General features: G+C 34.9%; 2 protein-coding genes across 3 annotated transcripts in view; one reads left to right on the top strand and one right to left on the bottom strand.

Moving 5' to 3' along the window:
* LOC138716470 (dyslexia-associated protein KIAA0319-like protein) overlaps positions 1–21609 on the bottom strand; it is a 35081-nt gene extending 13472 nt beyond the window's left edge. Inside the window, exons 1-15 of the mRNA XM_069849588.1 lie at positions 21430–21609; positions 20853–21163; positions 20561–20712; positions 16811–17001; positions 14581–14666; positions 12443–12608; positions 12172–12360; positions 10443–10671; positions 8572–8800; positions 8009–8153; positions 7322–7433; positions 6591–6739; positions 4190–4380; positions 3984–4083; positions 3428–3748 (exon numbers count right to left, since the gene is read on the bottom strand). Coding sequence (XP_069705689.1) covers positions 3428–3748; positions 3984–4083; positions 4190–4380; positions 6591–6739; positions 7322–7433; positions 8009–8153; positions 8572–8800; positions 10443–10671; positions 12172–12360; positions 12443–12608; positions 14581–14666; positions 16811–17001; positions 20561–20712; positions 20853–21140 — 2548 coding nt within the window. The 5' untranslated portion in view covers positions 21141–21163; positions 21430–21609. The remainder of the gene's footprint in view (positions 1–3427; positions 3749–3983; positions 4084–4189; positions 4381–6590; positions 6740–7321; positions 7434–8008; positions 8154–8571; positions 8801–10442; positions 10672–12171; positions 12361–12442; positions 12609–14580; positions 14667–16810; positions 17002–20560; positions 20713–20852; positions 21164–21429) is intronic.
* A 138-nt stretch (positions 21610–21747) lies between these two features.
* The window catches only part of Tace (ADAM 17-like protease Tace), a 43498-nt gene continuing 42986 nt past the window's right edge, over positions 21748–22259 (top strand). The window contains exon 1 of one of the 2 annotated variants that reach the window (XM_069849623.1): positions 21748–21937. In XM_069849623.1, coding sequence (XP_069705724.1) covers positions 21859–21937 — 79 coding nt within the window. In that variant the 5' untranslated portion in view covers positions 21748–21858. The remainder of the gene's footprint in view (positions 21938–22259) is intronic. The other variant, XM_069849624.1, reaches the window with a different exon arrangement.

Genomic DNA, 22259 nt, shown 5'->3' on the forward strand with positions numbered 1-22259 from the left:
TTTCCCCCCCTTAAAAGCATGTTTCTTTCATATTAGTCAACGACATACTGAATGAAGAAAACTTGTCTAAAAAGGACGAATTTGCACATAATTGGTCCAAAAACAGCTGTTCACTTTCCAAAATTAAAAATCACATTCCACAGCTAATGGAAAATTACATTATTACATAAAATCAGTTTGTTATAAGTAGGGGGCAGATGTTGATGAAAAGTCATCTTCCTAGTTTTCACATTAGGACAATGCCTATTAATATAGAAATCCTTTCTATGTTAATATCAACATAAAAAGTTAATTTCTTTTATTGCATTTTTTTAACGTTTTTGAACTAATAGGTCATTTTTGTGTTTTTTTCGGCATTTTTTGGTCATTTTTAATATCTTGAAGAACTTTTAGATCATTTTGAATATATTTTACTCCTTCTTTACATATAGACCTGTTAAATCTTTTTCTAATCAAACAGATAAGTACTAGGCCCTACTAGTAATTAACTACTGAATAAGTGAATAATGAAGTTTGAGTTTTTTAGTTTGGAACAAACTCTTAAGTCCATCCCTCATTTCACTGAAGGCTCACCTCACACAACAGAAGTATTAAAAAAATGCTTGACAACAGTTTAGTTTAAGTGAGGGTTACTATTTTCTTGTTGGTATGAGGGTGTCTTTAGAATTTATTTTTGGAAGGGGGGAAACTTTCACCATTTCCTGGACAAAAGGACGCTGTGTCCCCAGTATGATTCGGACAGATGTACCGGTACTACAGTAGACAGTATTTTTAACACAAATATTTCAAGAATGCATGCTGCGCCCACAATTTGTTTTGTCATTTATACTCCCCATCTGGAAGATCTGGTAACAAAAGTGAAGAGCGGAGGAGAATGAAGGCACTGACATGGACCACCCCTGATTGAAACACATTGTAAACCCTCTTAAAATCGATAGGTTTCCCTTAAAACTTTCATTTTGTTACATGCTCTTTTCCTTCATCTTAGTCAAATTCCAGAAAGTTGCCTCCTCTCTCCGACATTTACAGGGCAATCATTGAAACAAGACGACTAATTTTTAAGAAGTTGTGGTGCGAGTACAGTAAATAATATTTAAATGTCATTTTTCCATTATTTTAAGGGCATTTTATTGCTCATTTTAAGTAGATTTTTAGGTCATCAACAGGGAACGGATTTATATGGACTAAAAATATATGAAATATGTAAATATATATGTAGTTATTTTTACCAAAATATGGAATTAAATATGGATTTTTACCAAAATATGGAATTAAATATGGACTTAAAATTATAAAAAAATGACTATGTACGTTAAATATTGGTACATTTTAATCAAACTAAACAAAAAATATAATGGACGTACCTTATCTTCCAATGTAGTTTCAACAAAACACAATTTTTATTGTCTGTTACCATAACAATAGGTTACAAACATTTCTTTCAAGTGCTGAAAAGTGAATCTTCTTCTATTGTCTCTGAGGATAGATTTATACTGACTAAAAGAGCGTTCGACGTCACAAGAAGTAACTGGTACATAATTCAATTTCACAATGTCTGCTGGGGATAAGTCCAAGTTAATCTTCACTGTTGATTCACCACTCATCACAGCAACAACCTTTTGTAGTTCTTCATATCCAGGGTTTTTTGAAAGTACAGTGTCCACCTTAGCTCTTACTGCATCTGCAACTTTACCTCTACCACGATTCAGTTGTTCCACAGTACTATTTATAATTTCAAAACTTTCAGATAGTGAAAGGTGCCTATTTTGGAGACTTTTGAGCGTTTTTATGATGCATGAAAATGTATGCTGAATGTGAGCTAAGTCATTCTTCACACTTATGTCACAGGTAACTGTTTTCGCAGTATCAATTGAGACTGCATCTTCAGAGTCCAATGCAAGGAGAACATTGTTAATAGAGTCTATATGTTCGGCATAATATTCAACTGCTTCTAGCCATGTACCCCATCTAGTTAAAATTGGCTTTGGTGGCAATGGAATTTCAGGGTACATTTCTTTCAACACGTTAACTCTACTGGGAGCTTTGAGAAATACTTTTTTCACTGATGAAATCAACAAATCTACTTTAGGGAAATTGTCTCTGACCACTTCTGCCACACGATGAAATGCATGCGCCACACAAGTAAAATGAGTCAATTTAGGATATACAACAGATAATGCTTGTCCAGCTTTGACCATATAAGGGGCAGCATCGCTAATAAAGAATAACACATTATCGTACATAATACCCTTTGGCCACAGGATACCCATAGCTTCGTTGAACAGTTTAACTATAGTTTTGTTATTGCACTTTTCTAGAACATCACAATGTAAAAGAATTCGTTCAGAATATTGTTCACTTAACAAACCGATAACTACATTACCAACAAGTCTACCTTCTTTGTCGGGAGTCTCATCAATGGAAACCCAAATTGAACTATCTTTAATTTCATCTCTTATCTTCTGTATTGTCTCATCGTAGATGGATGGAGCATACGTCTTCCTAAGTGTTGACTCATCCGGGATTGTATGTTGAGTATATTTTTCAAGGAATTCCCTGAAGACCTTATTCTTTAGTTTGTAGAGAGGAATATCAGCAGAGATGAGAGAACGGCACAGGTCGATGTTAAACTCAGATCTTACATTCGATGTTGTTGGTTGTGTTAAAAACAATTGTCTCTGCTTGGAATTTAGTTGTTTGTTGGCCTGATGTTTACTAGTTGTAATGTGTTGTTGCACCAGGAACTTTTGTGTAGATGATACTGCACACTGACACAAATTACAAAATAATATTTTATTGTCAGTTGATAAACCATCTTCTTTAAATTCTGAAATGTAACTTGTTAGTTTTGATTTTAAATTGACTGAATGACGTACTTTTGGCATATTTACCGTCTTTATAGTATGATTTACAAAACTGAACCTATGTGTACTCTGACTGGCATTTAACTGTTGAGCTGCACAACTGAAGTCTGTTAAAAATTTTAAATTAAATTAATACAGTTTTGTAACTTACTTTCCCATTGTTGATAGGACTGCTAATTTTCAAATAACTCTGATGTTAAAGGGATTACTGAACATGTGTTTAAATCTCTATTGTTGAAATGTATTTTTAAAAGTTAATGGAATTTTGTTTTGTTTTATTGTTAAACCTAATATAATATGGACTGTTTTATATGAAATATGGAAAATATATGGAAATTAACGAAAATATGTACTAAACTCTAAAATATGGAAAAATATGGAAAATAAAAGTAGGATTTTTCAACCCTACACATTGTGAAACATAAAGATAATGCAAAATATAAATTATATTAGCTTTATAAGTAAATATGTATTTACATATAAATCCTTTCCCTGGTCATCAACATCCGCCCCCTAGTCATAAGTATCAATGCAAAACAAAATTCCTATTCCACAACCCATACCTGAGCAGTTGTTTTGACAGATGGCTGTTTGGATATTGGCTACTGATAGTTCCAATAGACCCGAGTCCTGTGTCAACTTTTCCTTCAGTCTAGCCACTACTGCTGGCCCTGGCAGTACACCTTTGCCACTCCTCTGTTCCACATAAAACACAATCACTGCTCTCCCAGTGCGGTCTTCTGTACGCAATTCCCGCACATGTATTTCGGCCTCATCACGCAGCAACAGTGAAAGTTTCATTTCAAGAGAAGACTCCTGAGCCTTTGTCAGCATGTGGCCTTCAATGTTCAGAGTCAATTCGACCAGATGGTACAAATGTGGATCTGAAAGGAATCGATCATATAGTAAAATTCTGGATCTCGATGGAACTTGGTATTAATAATATAAATGAGGGTTTCAAATATATTGCGTAAACTAAATAGTGAACATGTGATCTCGAATGAAAATATATTTTTGAGATCAGATTGTGCAAATGTCCGTTTGAAACAGAGACAAACTGTTCCAGATAACACTTATAAATTACAAGATAATTCAATTGTGTCAGATTAGATACCTTACCGTTTTTTACAATCACGGATACTGTGTCCTCATCAAAAGCACCCTGTTCATCAGTAACACGTAGCCGAAAAACGTAACGACCAGGAACCACGTCTGTTAACTGTGGGAAAAATTTATGACAAGAGTATATAATAACAGCTGAAAAAATCAACTTCACCACTTTAAAAAATTAATTCCTTCTTTAAACAATCTTCAGTCAAACTTACCATTAACACAGGCGAATGACTGGAGTCTGCTATGACTCGTCCAAGTGCAAGACTGCTCGACTCTCGGGTCCATTCCCACTTGACAATACCAAGGTCATCACTCGATTGGGATCCATTCAACATGATCACACTCACTGGCAGAACTATAGTCTGGTCTCCTCCAGCATTTGCTTTAGGTTTAGCATTCTTGTCTGGGAAATGTAAGCAGTCTTTCAAGGTTTCTTAGCTTCATAAATGCAAGTATTTTTATATCTGACAATAACTCATCAGATATGACTTAAAAGATGAAGATTTAATGACAATCAGAAGATAATAATTTGTATGTAAATTAGTAATGAATTCAAGGGGTGATCTGCGAGAAACTTTTCTCCTTACTTACTTATGGCTTTTAAGGAACCCGGAGGTTCATTGCTGCCCTCACATGTGCCCGCATCAGTCCCTATCCTGACCAAGATTAATTCAGTCTCTACAATCATATCCCAACTCTTTCAAATCCATTTTAATATTATCCTCCCATCCACGTCTCGGCCTCCCCAAAGGTCTTTTTTTCTCCAGTCTTCCAATTAACACTCTATATGCATTTCTGGATTCACCCATAAATTTTCTCCTCCAGTGAAAATTAATTGTCCCCACTCCAGAGATGAATATACTGAACTACTGTCAAAAATTTGTTTTCTGTTTCAGCATATAAAATGAAATCATCAGACATTTTAGCGACATTCCTAGTCTTCTCTTTCAATTTATAATTCAAAATTTTTAGACAGATTCTGCTGCCATCCTTACTTACTTACTTATGGCTTTTAAGGAACCTGCAGGTTCATTGCCACCCTCACATAAGCCCGCCATCGGTCCTTATCCTGTGCAAGATTAATTCAGTCTCTATCATATCCCACCTCCCTCAAAACCATTTTAATATTATCCTCCCATCTAAATCTCGGCCTCCCCAAAAGTCTTTTTCCCTCCTGCCTCCCAACTAACTCCATTCCGAGGCTTATTATGTGGTTTCGTAACAAGCTGTTTTTTTGCAGTGATGGGTTATTAGTTCTTGGCCCAACCCGCAAGCTGGAGGACCACCCCTTATTGGCTGTCCACGACTGCTTATTCAATATATTCGTAGCTACCCTCCATATCAGGAGGCCAATTCTTGATATATACATACAGTTTTGCCTGTAATTTCTGATTCTTTCTAAAAATGGATGTAATTTCTAATTTTTATAAATCATCAGAGTGATATCCCTCCAACTATTCATTTGTGGCTTGAAGGAAGGAAGGAAGGAAGTAAGTAATAGGTTCTCCTTGACAAGTTTATAGAATTTGTTTTCATACGTACAATTTTTTTTATCTAATGGCAGGCCATGTACGTCATTCACTCAAACATCCCCATTATGAGTGACTTCAGTCTGAGGAAATCTGACCCACACTGAAGCTTCATCCATGATGCAGTTCATAACTTCAACAATGTTTTTCGATACTGCTCTTTATGTAGAGCTTACAAGTAGTTAGCCATAAAAATATGGTGATGTTATGTCAACAGGAAAGGCTTCGTAAAATTTTTTTATTTTATTGGGTTATTTTACGACGCTGTATCAACATCTCAGGTTATTTAGCGTCTGAATGAAATGAAGGTGATAATGCCGGTGAAATGAGTCCGGGGTCCAGCACCGAAAGTTACCCAGCATTTGCTCGTGTTGGGTTGAGGGAAAACCCCGCAAAAAACCTCAACCAGGTAACTTGCCCCGACCGGGATTCGAACCCGGGCCACCTGGTTTCGCAGCCAGACGCGCTGACCATTACTCCAAAGGTGTGGACGGCTTCGTAAATGTTAATGTACAAGCAACATGAAATTTATTAATAGCAATACTGTATCATAGCTTCACTCTGCGCATAATTAAAATAATTGAAAAAATTCAATCATCCAGCCAAAATGCAGCTTAAAATGGGATAATAATTGCATTGCTCATAGCTGACAGTGATTATGGCACTGCACCATAGCTCACAGTACCATTTACAAATACAGTGATACTGCAAGAAATGGCATCACTCATATTCATGAGTAAAGACAATGAGTAAGAAATCAAAATTTATTCTCACTGCAATGCTAATCTGAAAACAACACAATATCTTATATCCTACATTGAAGACATAAATGAATGCAACTTATGTAACCATGAAGAGAAATGAATATTACCACAGAGATTTTCTTAAAAGTTAAGTACCCAAGAATTAATGAACCCACGTACATCTTTTTAAAGGAGTCTGAAATGCATACATCCTTTTCGAAACACGTCTTGTTACTGATTCTGTTTTAGTAGAACATCATGCTATAAGAGTTGATGTACACAAACAGTTTTAAGAAGAAAAAGGAGAAAAAATAATTACTATTATAACAAATTGCACTTACTTTGTGTCACAGTGATCACAACAGCATCACTAGCTCTATTGCCATTATCATCAATGACTGTCAGTTGAATCTCGTACTCTCCTTTCGTCAGTTCTGTCACATTTGTAAGAGAACTGTTGCTGGCAGAAAACACCACTTTACTGGGACCACTATTACAACAAAAATTAACAAGCTTCGATTAAAATTGGTGCACGTCACAAAATAAAAATACAATGTAGATATTACATCATAATCACAAAATTATATTCAAAATTTTTAAAATATACAACTAAATAAATATATATATATATATTTTTTTGTATGAATAAATTATAATAATGTAAAGGTAAAGGTATCCCCGTAACATGCCATGAAGGCACTTGGGGGGGCATGGAGGTAGAGCCCCATGCTTTCCATGACCTCGGCACTAGAATGAGGTGGTGTGGTTGGCACCACGCTCTGACCGCCTTTTACCCCCGGGAAAGACCCGGTACTCAATTTTATAGGAGGCTGAGTGAACCTCGGGGCCTTCTGAAAGTTTGGCAACGAGAAAAAATCCTGTCACCACCTGGGATCGAACCCCGGACCTTCCAGTCCGTAGCCAGCTGCTCTACCAACTGAGCTACCCGGCCGCCATTATAATAATGTATAGCAAAATAAATCAACGAGTATCACCAACATAGTAAGCTACTTGAAAATGTGAACATACACATTCTTATATAGTGTTGGAAGAGATACAAAACGCTTATTACCTGAGCTGCTCCCATTTCCAAGCTGTGATTTTAATGTCATCACTACTTTGAGATCCATCCAACATAGCCCAGGTTTGAGGCAAAGAAACAGTAACATCAACTCCAGCATTTGCTATAAAAGAAACGTGAAAAAATTATATTAATTAGAATTTCTTGTATTATGGGATTTCAATGGTTTCTACAAAGAAAAGCTAAGTTGGAGTTGTATAAAAACATTTCTGTATAATATTGAAAAGATAGTTTACTGAAAATTCTAAAGAAGCAGATTTCGGATATTGTATTTAATCGCATAATAGACGCACTTTTTTCCATAATTTTTGGATTATAAATCCAGGGTGTGTATTATATGCGAGGAAAAAATTTTAGAGGGAAAAATCAAAAGTACCTGACATTCTACATGATAATAACAGCTGATTTCGAAATCGGACCAATTGTAATAAATTAACTCTTTGTTTTAAAAATTTAAACACAGAAAGTGCATCCAACATTATGACTGTATGTACATTACCACAGGTAGCGACTGAAAATATAATGCTTACATTATGCAGGGATTTTTTTTCCCTACATATTACTGTCAACAATTGAGGTGCGTACATTATATGATGGCGTCTATTACGCGAGTAAGTACGGTACTTTAAAATAGTCACTAATTTTTCTAACCAAAGCATTCTGTTGTTCCATACATACCGACAGGGGGTTTGTTTGTGGGTGGTTTCACAAAAACATGAACTTCTGCAGAAGAAGATTGTCCAGAGTTATCTGTGACCTTAAGAACGAATGTATACATCCCTTCCTCTAAATTTGAGAGCTGGAGGTATGGCGTCCGTGTGTTCTGTAAGAAAGTGATATAACATTGACAAAATACTTAACATTAGAGTCGATGCACATGCACCATATTATGTGAGAAAGAGAGAGAGACTGACTTCAACTGACTTTCAGTGATTGATGTAAGATTTAAAAAAGATATTTTTCACAAGAAAATATGTTACACAATGTGCGAAACAGTAAAATATAATACTGGTAACAAAATATCCACGCTAATAAAGCTGCAATATCTGAACGTCAGTAAGAAATTAACCTAACTTATTTTAATTTTCTTTCAATTTTAATACTGTACATAAAAATGTATAGTTCAAAGAAGTATTATACAAGACATTAAAATACAATTCTTTAAAAAAAAACATATGGTTATTATTAAAGAATGTTGCATTGCAAAAGAAAGACTAAAATAGATAAATACAATACTGCACCTGCATGTCAACAGCTTTGTCCTGGTCAGAGGGACTTTTGGTCCATTCCCAACTGGCAATTCCTCTATCGTCTGTGCTAAGATTCCCGTTGAGTGTTAAGTTATTCCGTGGAAGATATATAATTATATCCTGTCCCGCATTTGCCTCTGGAGGATAATCTGTCACTTTCAGAACTGTTATGTTTGCAGTAGTGGAGTTCGTAGCATGGTCTGAGTCCTCAACAGTTAACCTGAATAAATAAATGATGTACTATCTCAACAATCACAGTTTTAAATCCTTATGAAGTATACGGACAAGTCTTGTAATTTCAAATGTCTTCACATACTTGAATTTGGCTACTGATGTTATCCTGCTTCTAAATCTTGAACTTTGCTCTAGCCATCTCAAGAATGCCAAGATTTTTTAATATATCTCTTTTTTGCATAGCTGTACCTTCAAGAAACTAGTTCGATTAATTAAAATGTGTCTCAGTGAAACTTACAGCAGAGTCCGTATAGGCCAGTTTCTATCTGAGGCTTTTCCAATTCACTATGGGCTAAAGCAAGGAGATGCACTATCACCTTTACTTTTTAACTTTGCTCTAGAATATGCCATTAGGAAAGTTCAGGATAACAGATAGGTTTCGAATTGAACGGGTTACATCAGCTCCTTGTCTATGCGGATGATGTGAATATGTTAGGAGAAAATCCACAAATGATCAAGAAAAACATGGAAATTTTGCTTGAAACAAGTAAAGCGATAGATTGATAGTAAATCACGAAAAGACAACGTATATGATTATGTCTCATGACCAGAATATTCTACGAAATGGAAATATAAAAATTGGAGATTTATCCTTCGAAGAGATGGAAAAATTTAAATATCTTGGAGCAACAGTAACAAATATAAATGACACTCGGGAAGAAATTAAATGCAGAATAAATATGGGAAATGTGTGTTATTATTCGGTTGAGAAGCTTTTATCATCTAGTTTGCTGTCAAAAAATCTAAAAGTTAGAATTTATAAAAGTTACATTACCGGTTGTTCTATATGGTTTCGAAACTTGGACTCACTTTGAGAGAGCAACAGAGATTAAGAGTGTTTGAGAATAAGGTTATTAGGAAAATATTTGGGGCTGAGAGGGATGAAGTTACAGGAGAATGGAGAAAGTTACACAATGTAGAACTGCACACATTACATTCTTTACCTGACATAATTAGGAACATTAAATCGAGACATTTGAGATGGGCAGGGCATGTAGCACATATGGGCGAATCCAGAAATGCATATAGTGTGAGACCGGAGGGAAAAAGACCTTTGGAGAGGCCAAGACGTAGATGGGAGGTTAATATTAAAAAATGATTTGAGGGAGGTGGGCTATGATGATAGAGACTGGATTAATCTTGCACAGGATAGGGACTGATGGCGGGCTTATGTGAGGGCGGCAATGAACCTGCGGGTTCCTTAAAAGCAATTTGTAAGTAAGTAAGTATAGCTGTACCTCCAGACTGAACTCTTAAGAATAAAGAATGTAACACACAACTCTCCAGTTTACAAAGCAAACGTGCATTGAAGAGTATTAATATGTCAATGTTTCAATAATGAAAAATCTTATTAGTATTAAATCTATTGTGATATAATGTAATCCTGAATGTAGTCTATTCTGGTTGCAATTGTAAGAAAATTAAATCAGTGCACCTGAGGGAGATTGACATTTGAATCACCACAAAACCAATTCACTGTACAAAAATTAGAACTGTTCTTTATTCCTGTTCATACTTTCCACATTAAGACGAATTTCTGTAAGTTCAACTGAGATTTACAAATTTTGTATGTTCACTTAGATTATCCTAACATTGATGTTCACACAGAAAATGAAAAAAGTACTTACTTGAATGTATAGTTCCCAGGAACCATTAGATTATCCAGCTGTAATGTGGGCATGTCTTTCAGGTGGGCCTGGTAACCTAGAGGGCCTAGCTGAAGTTCCCAATGCCAGTTTATAATCGCATCATCATCTGTACTAGTGGAGCCGTCCAAAACAGCCCCAGTGTTGGGGAGCTTCACAGTCTGGGAGGATGGGGAGATCACCGCAATAGGAGGTTGGTTGATTCGCTTTTCTGTACCAACATGACTTTATTATTATTATTATTATTATTATTATTATTATTATTATTATTATTATTATTATTATTATGTTTATAAAACAAAACCTTAGATGTTTGAGAATGCACCCAAAAAAGGATAAAGTTGAAAACAACTAATTTATAATAATTTGGTGAATTTGTTATATAAAAATTTTCCTGTGTTCATTGAAACTATATGGTATTTTACCTTAGAGAGAAGGGATCTGAAGATGGAGGCAAAACTAGTTGTTAACTAACGTAAGATACCAAATAGTTTCAATTAACACAGGAAAGTTGTTAATATAATAAACTCACTAAATCATTAGTGGTACAAATGTTAAAAGTGTGTAATCAAGATGTGGAATTCATAGTCGTCACTTGTAAAATGAGTGAACTCTTAAGTAATAAGGGATTGCTTATAATAAGTGAACCCACAGCTGCCGGACATGATTTCATAACAAAAGCTTGCTCTCATTGGACTAATCGAAGGCTGCTGTACATGTGGAGTTGCTATAACAACGAGTTATCAATATTATTGTACTGAATAACGATCAATTTAGCTGAAAATAAGTATGCCGAAAGGAAAGAATTTTTCCGAAGAAGAACGACTTTGGCTTCGAGAGCTTGTTTTAAGGCATAAAGACATCGCAGAAAACAGGCAATCTGATTGTGTCTCTGTTCGATGAAAGAAAACTGCTTGGGAAACTATTGCGTCAGAATTCAATTCCAACCCCGAAAATATTTCAAGGAACATCGAGCAATTGAAGAAACTATCGGGAAATATAACATTTCGTAAGAAGGCAGATGCTGGAAATTTGAACCTTTTAATATGACGTGATACTGCTTCGGAAATTATTCTGCACACTGCAGACTGACTTGCGTGGTACAGATCTGCACACACCAACTGTAAAATAATAATGTATTCTGTGTTAATAAAGCATAGGCCTATTGATTCTGTTGTGAGAAATAGACCTAGTGTAATTACGACCTACCTGAAATGATGTTGCACAAAATCTTAGTGCTATCAGCATTTTTAACAGTAATGGGAGTGGTAACCTTAATATTAATTATTAACCCTCTGTTGTTTGCAACATCTTTGTCTATTAAAGGCACTAAAATATCAACGACTGTGGTCTTGCGAAAACGATATCGTTTCTTAAATTCCAGTTCACTATACATTTCCAGAGGATTCTCCATGTCTCTAATATACCTTTTTGGGACACGTATATCTTCATTTCATTCAACAAACTCCACAAAATCCTCAAAATCATTCTCAGTATCCATTTTGAAAATGAGTGGTCACTTAAGGGTACAGATCAGCTCACTTAAGTAATCATTCATTATGTGAATGAGGGACAACTATGAATTAGAAATGAGTAAGGGTTCACTCATTTATAAGTGACGACTATGAATTCCGCCCAAATATAACTTATTAAATGCAAGAGTTTCAGTATTACGATTAAACTTACTAATAAACTAGCGTCATTTACTTACGTGGCAGCACAGTTACATTGGCATATGTTTCACCATATGCTCCTGGTGCAGAAACACTCACTTTGAACATGTAAAGCCCCTCAATTAGGTGGCTTAGTTTCAGTGTTTCTCCATTCTGATCATTCATTGTGCCACTGTTGACACCCTCTGGCTGAGAGAGAAGAGTCCACTCATATTTATAATGTTCACCTGCATAAAAATCAATAAATTTCTTCAATCATGTAACGTCATAATATATACAAAGAAATTCAAGGATTGTAATCAATGTTACCTGGCTGTTCTGCAGGAACTGTGAATGCCGACAAGGTTACTTCATTCTCTGGAAGACGAACTTCCTTTGAAATGGCAGATACAACAAGCTGCTTTATAGGTCTGCTTGATGTTACTTCTTGCATGTAAACATCAGTTCTTCCTCCCAAATCACCTTCGGAATACATCTAATTCATGAACAATTAAATGTAAGAAGTCAACAGAAATATACTTTCGGTAATGTTAACATATAAAAAACATATGTTATGCAAACTAATTACGAACAGTGGCTATAACTGAAAATGGTCAGTATCTTTAATGCAGACATTGTTCTTTGTTTCTTTTTAATGAATTTATTCACATTCATAACTTGAATTGCTGTAAAACTATGCAATCTTGACTTAGCCAATAGGTAGAAAAGAACTTATTTAAGTTAAACTAATTCATTTAATTCATTCAGTGTTCTGTCCAAGGGCAAGTCTTTCACTGCAAATCCAGCTTTCTCCAATCTTTCCCATTTTCTTTGTCTCCTCATATGATTCATATATCTTAATGTCATCTATCATCTGATATCTTCTTCTGCCCAAACTCTTCTCCTGTTCACCATTCCTTCCAGTGCATCCTTTAGTAGGCAGTTTCTTCTCAGCCAATTCCTTTTCCTCTTCCTGATCAGTTTCAGCATCATTCTTTCTTCACCCATTCTTTCCAACACAGCTTCACTTCTTATTCTGTCTGGCCACTTCACACATTCCATTCTTCTCCATATCCACATTTTAAATGCTTTTAGTCATTTTTCTTCACTTCGTCGTAATGTCCAGGTTTCTGCCTCATATAATGCCACACTCCATACAAAGCACTTCACTAATCTCTTCCTTAGTTCTTTTTACAGAAGTCCGCAGAAGATGCTTCTTTTTCTATTAAAAGTTTCCTCGGCCATTGCTATCCTGCTTTTGACTTCCTGGCAGCAGCTCATGTTACTGCTTTATTTGTAGAATTTTTTATTCACCCAACCATTTCTCAAATCATTCGTTGCCTGACACTTTAACGCAATATGCATTGCGTCTTCAGCTAGTCCACATAAAGGACATTTATCCTTCTCTACGTTCCCTCTCTTATTCTTGAGCCTCCAGATACCTAATCTCCACCATGCCATTCCTGTTCTCTCTTCCCTTGAATTTAGCCTAATATATTCTTCCTTTTCCAAAACTGTTTAACCTCCCTATAGTATTTTAGTGATCCTAGGTCCTTAATATTACTAAAAATATCTTGCCTCGAAATTTCGTTTGCCCTCTCTTTTACTATTCTTCCAATAGTTTTCGTGCTTATAGACCCTAGTTCTCCCCATAGCCAATTTAGACCTAATCTGTTTATTTCTCGTTCCAGCTCTTTCAGCCAATTCGATTTCCAATTAGCGGCTTCCATACAAAAGATGCATGTTTTCATAATTGCTGAATCATTCCTAAACAGAATATTACCTAAATATTCGATTTTTCTTTCTAGAATAATTCCCAAACTCGTCTCGCTGCCAGGTTAGAAGCATCCTCCGGTATTCCTAGAAATTTTTTACAAATTTTGGCTCTTACTTTATCGATGTTTATGCTGGATAACATACTACCCCAGATCTCAATATTATACAATATTTTTTATTCTACTCGTGTGTTATAGATGTTGAGAAAATTCTTCATCCCAATATTTGGCCATTTATTTAAGCATCTCTCTACTGCTTGGAGCGCATTTTTTCCTTTATTCAGTGTCAATTCATTTTGCCACTACAGTGAAATATGCATTATAGAAAATATTTAACATTCCATATTTACTATTTTCCCACTCTGTTCTGTTAAATGGAAAGGCAAGCTACAACGTCATGCTATTTTTCAGGAAGACCACACAAGATCCATGTAGACAGCAGTATTTCATTTGGCACTTTGAACTGCAGAGATTATTCTGAGTCGAAATCCAACATGAGTGAAAAATGGCCGATAAATTCTGCTTGAAACTCTATCAGGGACAGGATTTCTTTATGTGCCGTAAATCTATATAACACGGACATCAGCTTTACTTCTCTCCGAGGTGGAGCCATGCTAAGGATTTTATCGTGCTCAGCTAGGCTTAAACCTGCAATACTGGGGACGACTTCATTCCATTTAAACAAATACAAACCTTTGTTGGTTGTGGAGCAGCCTGAGTACCAGTCAGAAGCTGGGCACGGAATGCTTTTATTTTGGTCATACTAGAATTAGATTTACCTGTAAATGAAGAAAGAAAATCGACAACTTAATTTGTGAAACAAATGAGCACTACCGATAAGAGAAATACACCTGTATGTCCACAAGGAAACGTTACTTGTTCATGCATTAGGATTCTGAAACTAACAATTTGCAAGATTCGTGAAGTGCTTTGTACAAATCCATACAAATGACTGAAATATGGTACACCTATCTTGGATGTATAATTTGTGAACACAATTGCGTTAAAGAATTCAGAATGGAACTATCTATAACCAATTTGGTAGATATTCTTCATTAGAGACAGTGATTAAATATTAAACTGGTTTGACATGAAGTTTGGCAATTTAGATAGACTTTAGATATTTATTAATTTATAATTATTTGTTTTAAACAAAAGAAGATATTGTTTGTGAAACGAGATTAAAGAACAGAGTTGAAGAGTTATAATCAGATCTTACTTACTTACTTAAAAATGGCTTTTAAGGAACTCACAGGTTCATTGCTGCCTTCACATAAGCCCACCATCAGTCCCTATCCTGAGCAAGATTAATCAGTCTCTATCATCATATTCCACTTCCCTCAAATCCATTTTTATATTATCCTCCCACCTACGTCTCGGCCTCCCCAAAGGTCTTTTTCTGGCCTCCGGCCTCTCAGTTAGATCTAGTAAAGAAATTTTAATCTAACATCTGGTTCTTTCATTTCCTAACAGATCGCTCCCCTCCTTCTTTGAAACCAGAGTCTGTGGATGTAGTAGAGTAGCATAATCACCGAGTCAGCCGCCATTGTTATTCCTTTTCAAAATGCTTAGGATATGAATATTTAAAGTAAAACTCAGATATATTTAATTTTAAGGACAAAAACTTCAAAAGGATATTCATATATTTCGTATTGTCAGAAAACATACCAATGTACAAAAACTTCATTTAAAAAGTATTGAAGCATAAATATACATTTAAGTGTTTAATACATTCCTTCCTACACATCACAATTATAGGTATTACAGCAATACAAACTTAATAAATTACAAGTAAAAATGAAAACAATAATACTGCAAAAAAATTAATTTAAACATTTCCAATTGCATCCTTCGTGCTCACTCTCTGGCTTTCGCATTTAATAAGATTTCTACAGCCTTTCTTTGTATTTTCCAATCATGCGAAACAATACATTCTTGTTGTCAAGGATGAATTCAGAACTTTAACAGATATAGTATGGCATTCTGGCAAATATCAATGAGAAATGAATTCAGAAATGTTTGGTGGTAAAGAGAGAAGATGGTGAAATTTGATATTTTTTCCTAATTGATACATAATTTTCATTTGTTATATGTACAAATATCATTGCTGCAACAACTCAAATTCTAGATTAGTTTTAGAAAAACATTTTGGGGCCAAATTCTGAAGAAAAAAATAGGCCTACCAAGATAGTTATTTATTAATCTCACAATAAATTAAATATGCTCACTTAGGTAGTGAATCAATACTTTTCATATTCATAACCACTTCTTTCCTTTTTCCTTATTTCTTTCACCTCGTGACAGAGAAAACAAATGTGCGCCTTTTTCAGTTCTTTGTGAACAATTCTGAACACAGCAGCATGGCATTTTTTTCGCACTTATATCACATTTGTTCCCTGCACGACTGTATACTGCACAGCATGCTGGAATAACAATGGCCAATTTGTCGGCATTTGCCGGCGCAAAGGATTGCGGTACTCTGCATACCCATGGACTCTGTTTGAAACCCCTCTCATTCCCCATCACCTGAATGCTTCTTGTGATGAGGGAACGTGCAGCTGTAGTTCACTTCTTCTAGAGAATTAGAGTACTTATTATCCTTTAATAATTCATGTTTAGATATGTCAGTTCCTATTAATGTTCACTTTAGAGGAATGTTACAATAAGCTATGCTACATGATTAGGATACACTATATTAGAGTGGGTCTTGGATACAAGCATTGTTGCCACTACTTCTGCAAATCATATCCGAAAAATATATAACTCACTATAAGCCGGCATTATAACAAAGTGGCAATGAAAATGATCACTAGTTCTCGTTGCGACGAATAACAGCATATTTTATCTTATGTCTAGGTTGCAATAATTCTATTTTATAGGCATTATCTGACGTATAAATAAGTAGAGCAATGTAAAAACTTACCAACAGCTGTACAAAAGCCAGTGCTGTTCTTTTCGAAACCTTCTACACATTGGCATATTCCGTTACGAGAATGTTTGGCAATTTGAACACATTCTTCATGTAATGGACAGTCCACAACTACACCAATTTCACAATTTCTACCTGAAGTGCTCACGTAATTAGTTTCAGCCACATCCAAAGGCGAGTCCTTGCTATAAAAGAATAATTTCATATACAATAAAGCCAATTGGCATTCATATAGTCCTCTCTGTAGATTAAAAACTCAAAAAAGTTTCATATCTATGGTTCAAGAATTAAAACAGAATATCAACATTCCGAATTTAAAAGTAAACTTACATATTAAACCAATCCCTTTAACCCTATTAATTATAGAGTATAGTCTAAATTTAACATAAGAAATACTGAAATCAGAAGTAAACACTGAAATAATGAAACAATTGTCTTTAGAGACAATTAATATTAGGTACTCTCCACAAAACCGGCTTCATTTATACACCGACAGATCCTTGATCTCCAGGGAACAAGGTGCCGGTGTAGGTGTTATGTGCTGTCTCTTCTCACTTTATAGATCTCTTGGATATGGAACAAAAGTTTTGATGGAGAAATCATTGCAATAAGTGAAAGTCTCAGGAATCTTCTATGCCACATCAATAAATTTAAGAATGCAGTTATATTGTCAGACTCCAAAGCAGCTATTCTATCAATAGTATCTAGACACACACCTTCATTTCAAACAGCAGAAATAACTAGAACTCTCTCAATTAATAATACTCAATAAAAGAATTGTATTCCAATGGATACCATTCCATAGTGGAATCCTGGGAAAAGAGAATGAGGATGCTTTAGCAAAGAAGGGCAGCACTGCTACTTACAGACCTGTTACTAAATCTATGTATTACTCTGTGAAAAGATGTATTAAATCTACGTACTTAGACTTCAACAAACAAAATTTTATAACACAATCTCAAGGGAAAAAATGGAACTCTCTGCATCATAATCCACAGTTAATTTCCGATTTACCACGCAAATCGTCTGTAGCTGCATTTAGATTGGCAACAGGCCATGACTGTTTGGCCAAACACCTACATAGAATTGGAAAATATCAGTCCCCTAACTGTCCATTGTGCAACTCAAACCAAGAAATGAATTCGGAACACCTCAAAATCTGTGCTTCAGTGACTGACCATGACAATATCTTTGAAAAATATTGGAGTGGAAGAGGTCAAATGAAGAAAAACAGGCAAAAATTGTAGTTTTATAATCATTATAAATGTAAAAAAAAAAAAAAAGAACTCCATACCAAAACACATAATATAGGCCTACTGTACAAAGTCAAATGAGATAAGTACATATAAAAAAAATGCAAGCTTAAGGAATAATGTCCCCCCCCCCCCCAAAAAGTTCAGTTATGGCTTCAAATTTTGAGAGAAGAGGCCAGCCTCATGATCTGTGGTCAGAGCTTCTAGCTATAGTTCATTAGGTCACGGATTCGATTCCTGGTTAGAGCAAAAGAATTTTTTCTTAAAAGGAATTATTCCTGTGTTAGTCTATGGTCTGGAATTTAGCTGAAGTTTAGATTTAAGACCTCTCCTGGCGCCACATACCATGATCATACTATCATATCATTAGGGTAATGTAACTCTGCCTTCCTGGTGCCCTAACCTCAGAAGTAGGTTACACCTAAGCCACTGCCAGGAGACAAGACCAGAAATGTCGAAAGACAACCTCGTGGCATTATAAAGAAAAAAAAAATGTTTGGGAGAAGATATTTTGAGATGTTTTGTAAATGATGTAAAAATATAGTAATAACTGTTGCCTAATACATGTAGGAGACATTATTTAAAATACTATCTATATTGCCAGGTCATACTTTCCCGACCATTTGGGAATAAATACATTCGCAGTGGTAAGCTGATTCTGAAGCAAGTGGGTATGACCAATTCCAACTTGTCTATTTGTATTTTATCATAATTAGATTATCGCCAGTCACTTTGAAGATGAATTTTTTTTTCAAAGAAAACCGTAACATGAGAAGAATACATTGACTTTCATGTTTTGTTCCTAAAAAAAATAATAAGGGGTCTAACATATTACATAACATTACGTAAAACAGAATTCTAAGTTTAAAAAATGACACATAGTATATGTTCTGAAACGTTAATGAAGGCAGATCAAAAGTGGCTGAAAATACATTTAAAAGTTCAGTGACAATAAATGAAAACAAGATTCTTGGTACACTTGTCAGAGCAATAATAGCACCAGTAAGCTATATTTCAGTTAACTTACGATATGTAGAAATTTTAGTAGCAAAAAAAAAATAATAAAATAAATAAAACGAATTAACACATGATCATGAACACAAATGAAACTGTACGATCTGTTCAGTGAAAATTTCAAAGGTTTAAACAATTTTTACTTAATTTTGCAATTAGATATTTAAATTAACGGCATTACTAAGTGATAAGGCGCGCGGTGGAGTCCTGGGTTCGTTTCTCAATGGAATCATACATTTTCGCCATTGATTTAATCCTTCCGGCCACACCATGGTCCTGAAGTGTACTCGGCCTCTAACAGAAAAGAGTAATAGTGGTATTTGCTTGAGGCTAAAGATGACAAGCATGTAGAACTGACATCTCTGCTGCTACTAATGCTGACTGTCTAGAAAAGATGGAAGCCATACCTTCTGCTACACTTTGGAACTTCATGGTCTATAATCATTCCTGCAAACACGCTCCTCACTGTATAACATTTTATTTCACAGAAGTATTACCAAAACAGGACACTAACTTGTGTAACTCTTTTTCACAGTGTGCACAGTAATCTAAAGCTTTCGTGACAAACTTGAAACTGTACCTAAAATGTAGCCCTCATTACAATATTCTGCCTCAATCTAAAGCAACATTTTACATCTAATGTCAAGGTAGTTTCCTAGTACCGGTACTTCACTGTTACATAAGTCGTTTTTGTGTTTACACAGTGATTCCTTTCTGAAAAGAATTTTAAGTTTGTTACTAGATGTGGTTTTAGTCAGTTTGTAATATATTTTTGATCCAGGGACAATACACATCTTTTATAATGATTGACTTAACAGCTTATGTAATGAGTACCGGATACTAGGAAACTTTTTAATTTATAAATGTAAGCCTACACTATGCTTGTATGTATAATTATGTGAGTGTATGCACAAACACATAAAGATAATATATTGTTCCAATTGTTAAAATCATAAAATACATTTCGACAAATGTTGTTTACTTTGAGATTTATTTCAGAAACACTAAATGGATGTTTAGTATGAAAATGACGTTTGAAATAAGTTTCAAAGAAAGCCTCGCCTGTCAGTGTGTAGGCCTATTTTGGACACTATTACAATAAAAAATAGCAACAAGATGATTGTTGACAAAATTAGAATTAATTATGTAGATTAACTACCTCGATTTGTAATTTTATGTTTTTTAAATTAGACTATTTTATTTTCGGCCAGAAATAGGCGAGATAGTAATGTAAATAATTACCAAATTAGAAGACCAAAAATAACCCGACGATAGCTACAGTTCTCAGATGTGTCCAATGCTGGCTTGTATTATAAAAAATACACTACTATTGTGGAGACCTTTGGTGTATTTAATGGCTTCATAAAAGTGATGCTTACAGTATACGAAAGTTGTTATTACTGGTACCGTAAATTAATTAAATATTAAGTTTACCTCAGGTCTCATTGTATAAAACATGAATTAAATTATTACATACTTTCTATAGTCATCCGTCCATGAAGATTCTATTACATCATTCCACGATTCTGCTGGTGATACAGGCTGAACAAGTATCATTCTAACATGTTGACCAAATTTTGGCTCTGGACGGAACAATGGTGCACAAAGTTCACTTGTATCACACATAATCTGGGAATGAAACAATTTCAACAGTTAAGGATATCTATTGAAACATATAAGTCATGTTTTAAATCATGTATTTGATAACAATGATTGAAAATAATGTAAAATGTTATTAAACATAACATACAAAATCTGTACTGACATACTTGGTAGCAGGTATTATCATGCATGAAAACAACATTGCAAGTCTCTTCTTCACAGCAACTTGTAATGCAGCCCTCCACAGTATGTATATTATCCTTCTTCGTGTATACACCTGCGGTATCGTTTCCTCTTGGAGCAAAACTGGTGAAAACACTTAAATATATTCGCGGACATATCTCTATCCATCTTGGATTTAATTTATATTCTTGTCCCAGGCACACAGACAAAAACCACACCCACACCAGAAGAGATAGATTTCTTTTAAGCATTTTCCTTTTACTAGTTGTCATTCTGGACGAGAAAATTTAATGTGCTGAAAATAAACAAAATATTATTACACTTCTGTGCCCACAAAACATAAATTTCAATGTCAAGCATAGTACAACTCAATGACGCAAAGTGCGGCCGAAAAAAATCCCTTGTTCATATAACATCATCCATATAACGACACCTGCCCCGGCTAATCATGAACAGGTGTTACTCCACTTGTGTTGTAAAATAAATGAATATTTATTAGCATTATTTGACTAGTTGCGAAGGGCACCTACAAACAGCATTTTACAAATTTATCGAACATACCTTATATAATATTTAATTTAGTACAGCCATTTTAAGTATTAAATACATCAAATAATATGGAATAAAGTGAAAAAAATATAGTTAATAATGTCCTGGATATTTAAAACCACGACACACTATAATTACATGGCCAGCTGTCACAGCATTTCTGTTCGCAGCTGATTGTTTCGTTTATGTTCGGCTTTGTTCGCAGGGTTCGCGTTATCAGTGACAGAATTGACACCGACACATTTTATTGTAACTTGTGGTTACATTAGTTCAAGACGGTTACCACACATCGTACTCAGGTTATTTATTAACATTGGTTACCAATTGTTGAAAGAGTACAATTGACTCGAAGTTCAAACTGTTTAGTGATGGAGGAGGTTGTTTTGACCTCTTTAAGTTCGAATTTATTGTGTACAGTCAGAATATAACAACAATTCATAAATGTATATCTACGGTTTAAGTGTCTTTAACCCTGCAGTAATATTACTTGTAATTTGTTATGTATGTAATATCGTAACATGTAAGTCACTCTATTTCTTTATAACCTATACTTACTATCGAGTCACCACACCTACTCCGTGAATGAATTTGTTATTGAAGAGTGTAAATGACAAAGGTTGTAAGTGCACAGAACGAAATTTTTCAAGAGAGCCAAAAACATTTTGTGAAACTTCGGTATCTGCCAACACTACACAATTTCTCGGCCTCATATCACTTAAATAAAACCATCAACTAACCCACTAACCTTGGCATATACCTCAGCTTAATGTCACTTAGCTATTTCCTCATTTAACTCATCTGACCCGTACAGAAACTTAAATCAGTACTAGGCCCTACCTACA

Source organism: Periplaneta americana, chromosome 16, assembly GCF_040183065.1.
Source record: "Periplaneta americana isolate PAMFEO1 chromosome 16, P.americana_PAMFEO1_priV1, whole genome shotgun sequence".
NCBI lineage: Eukaryota > Metazoa > Arthropoda > Insecta > Blattodea > Blattidae > Periplaneta > Periplaneta americana.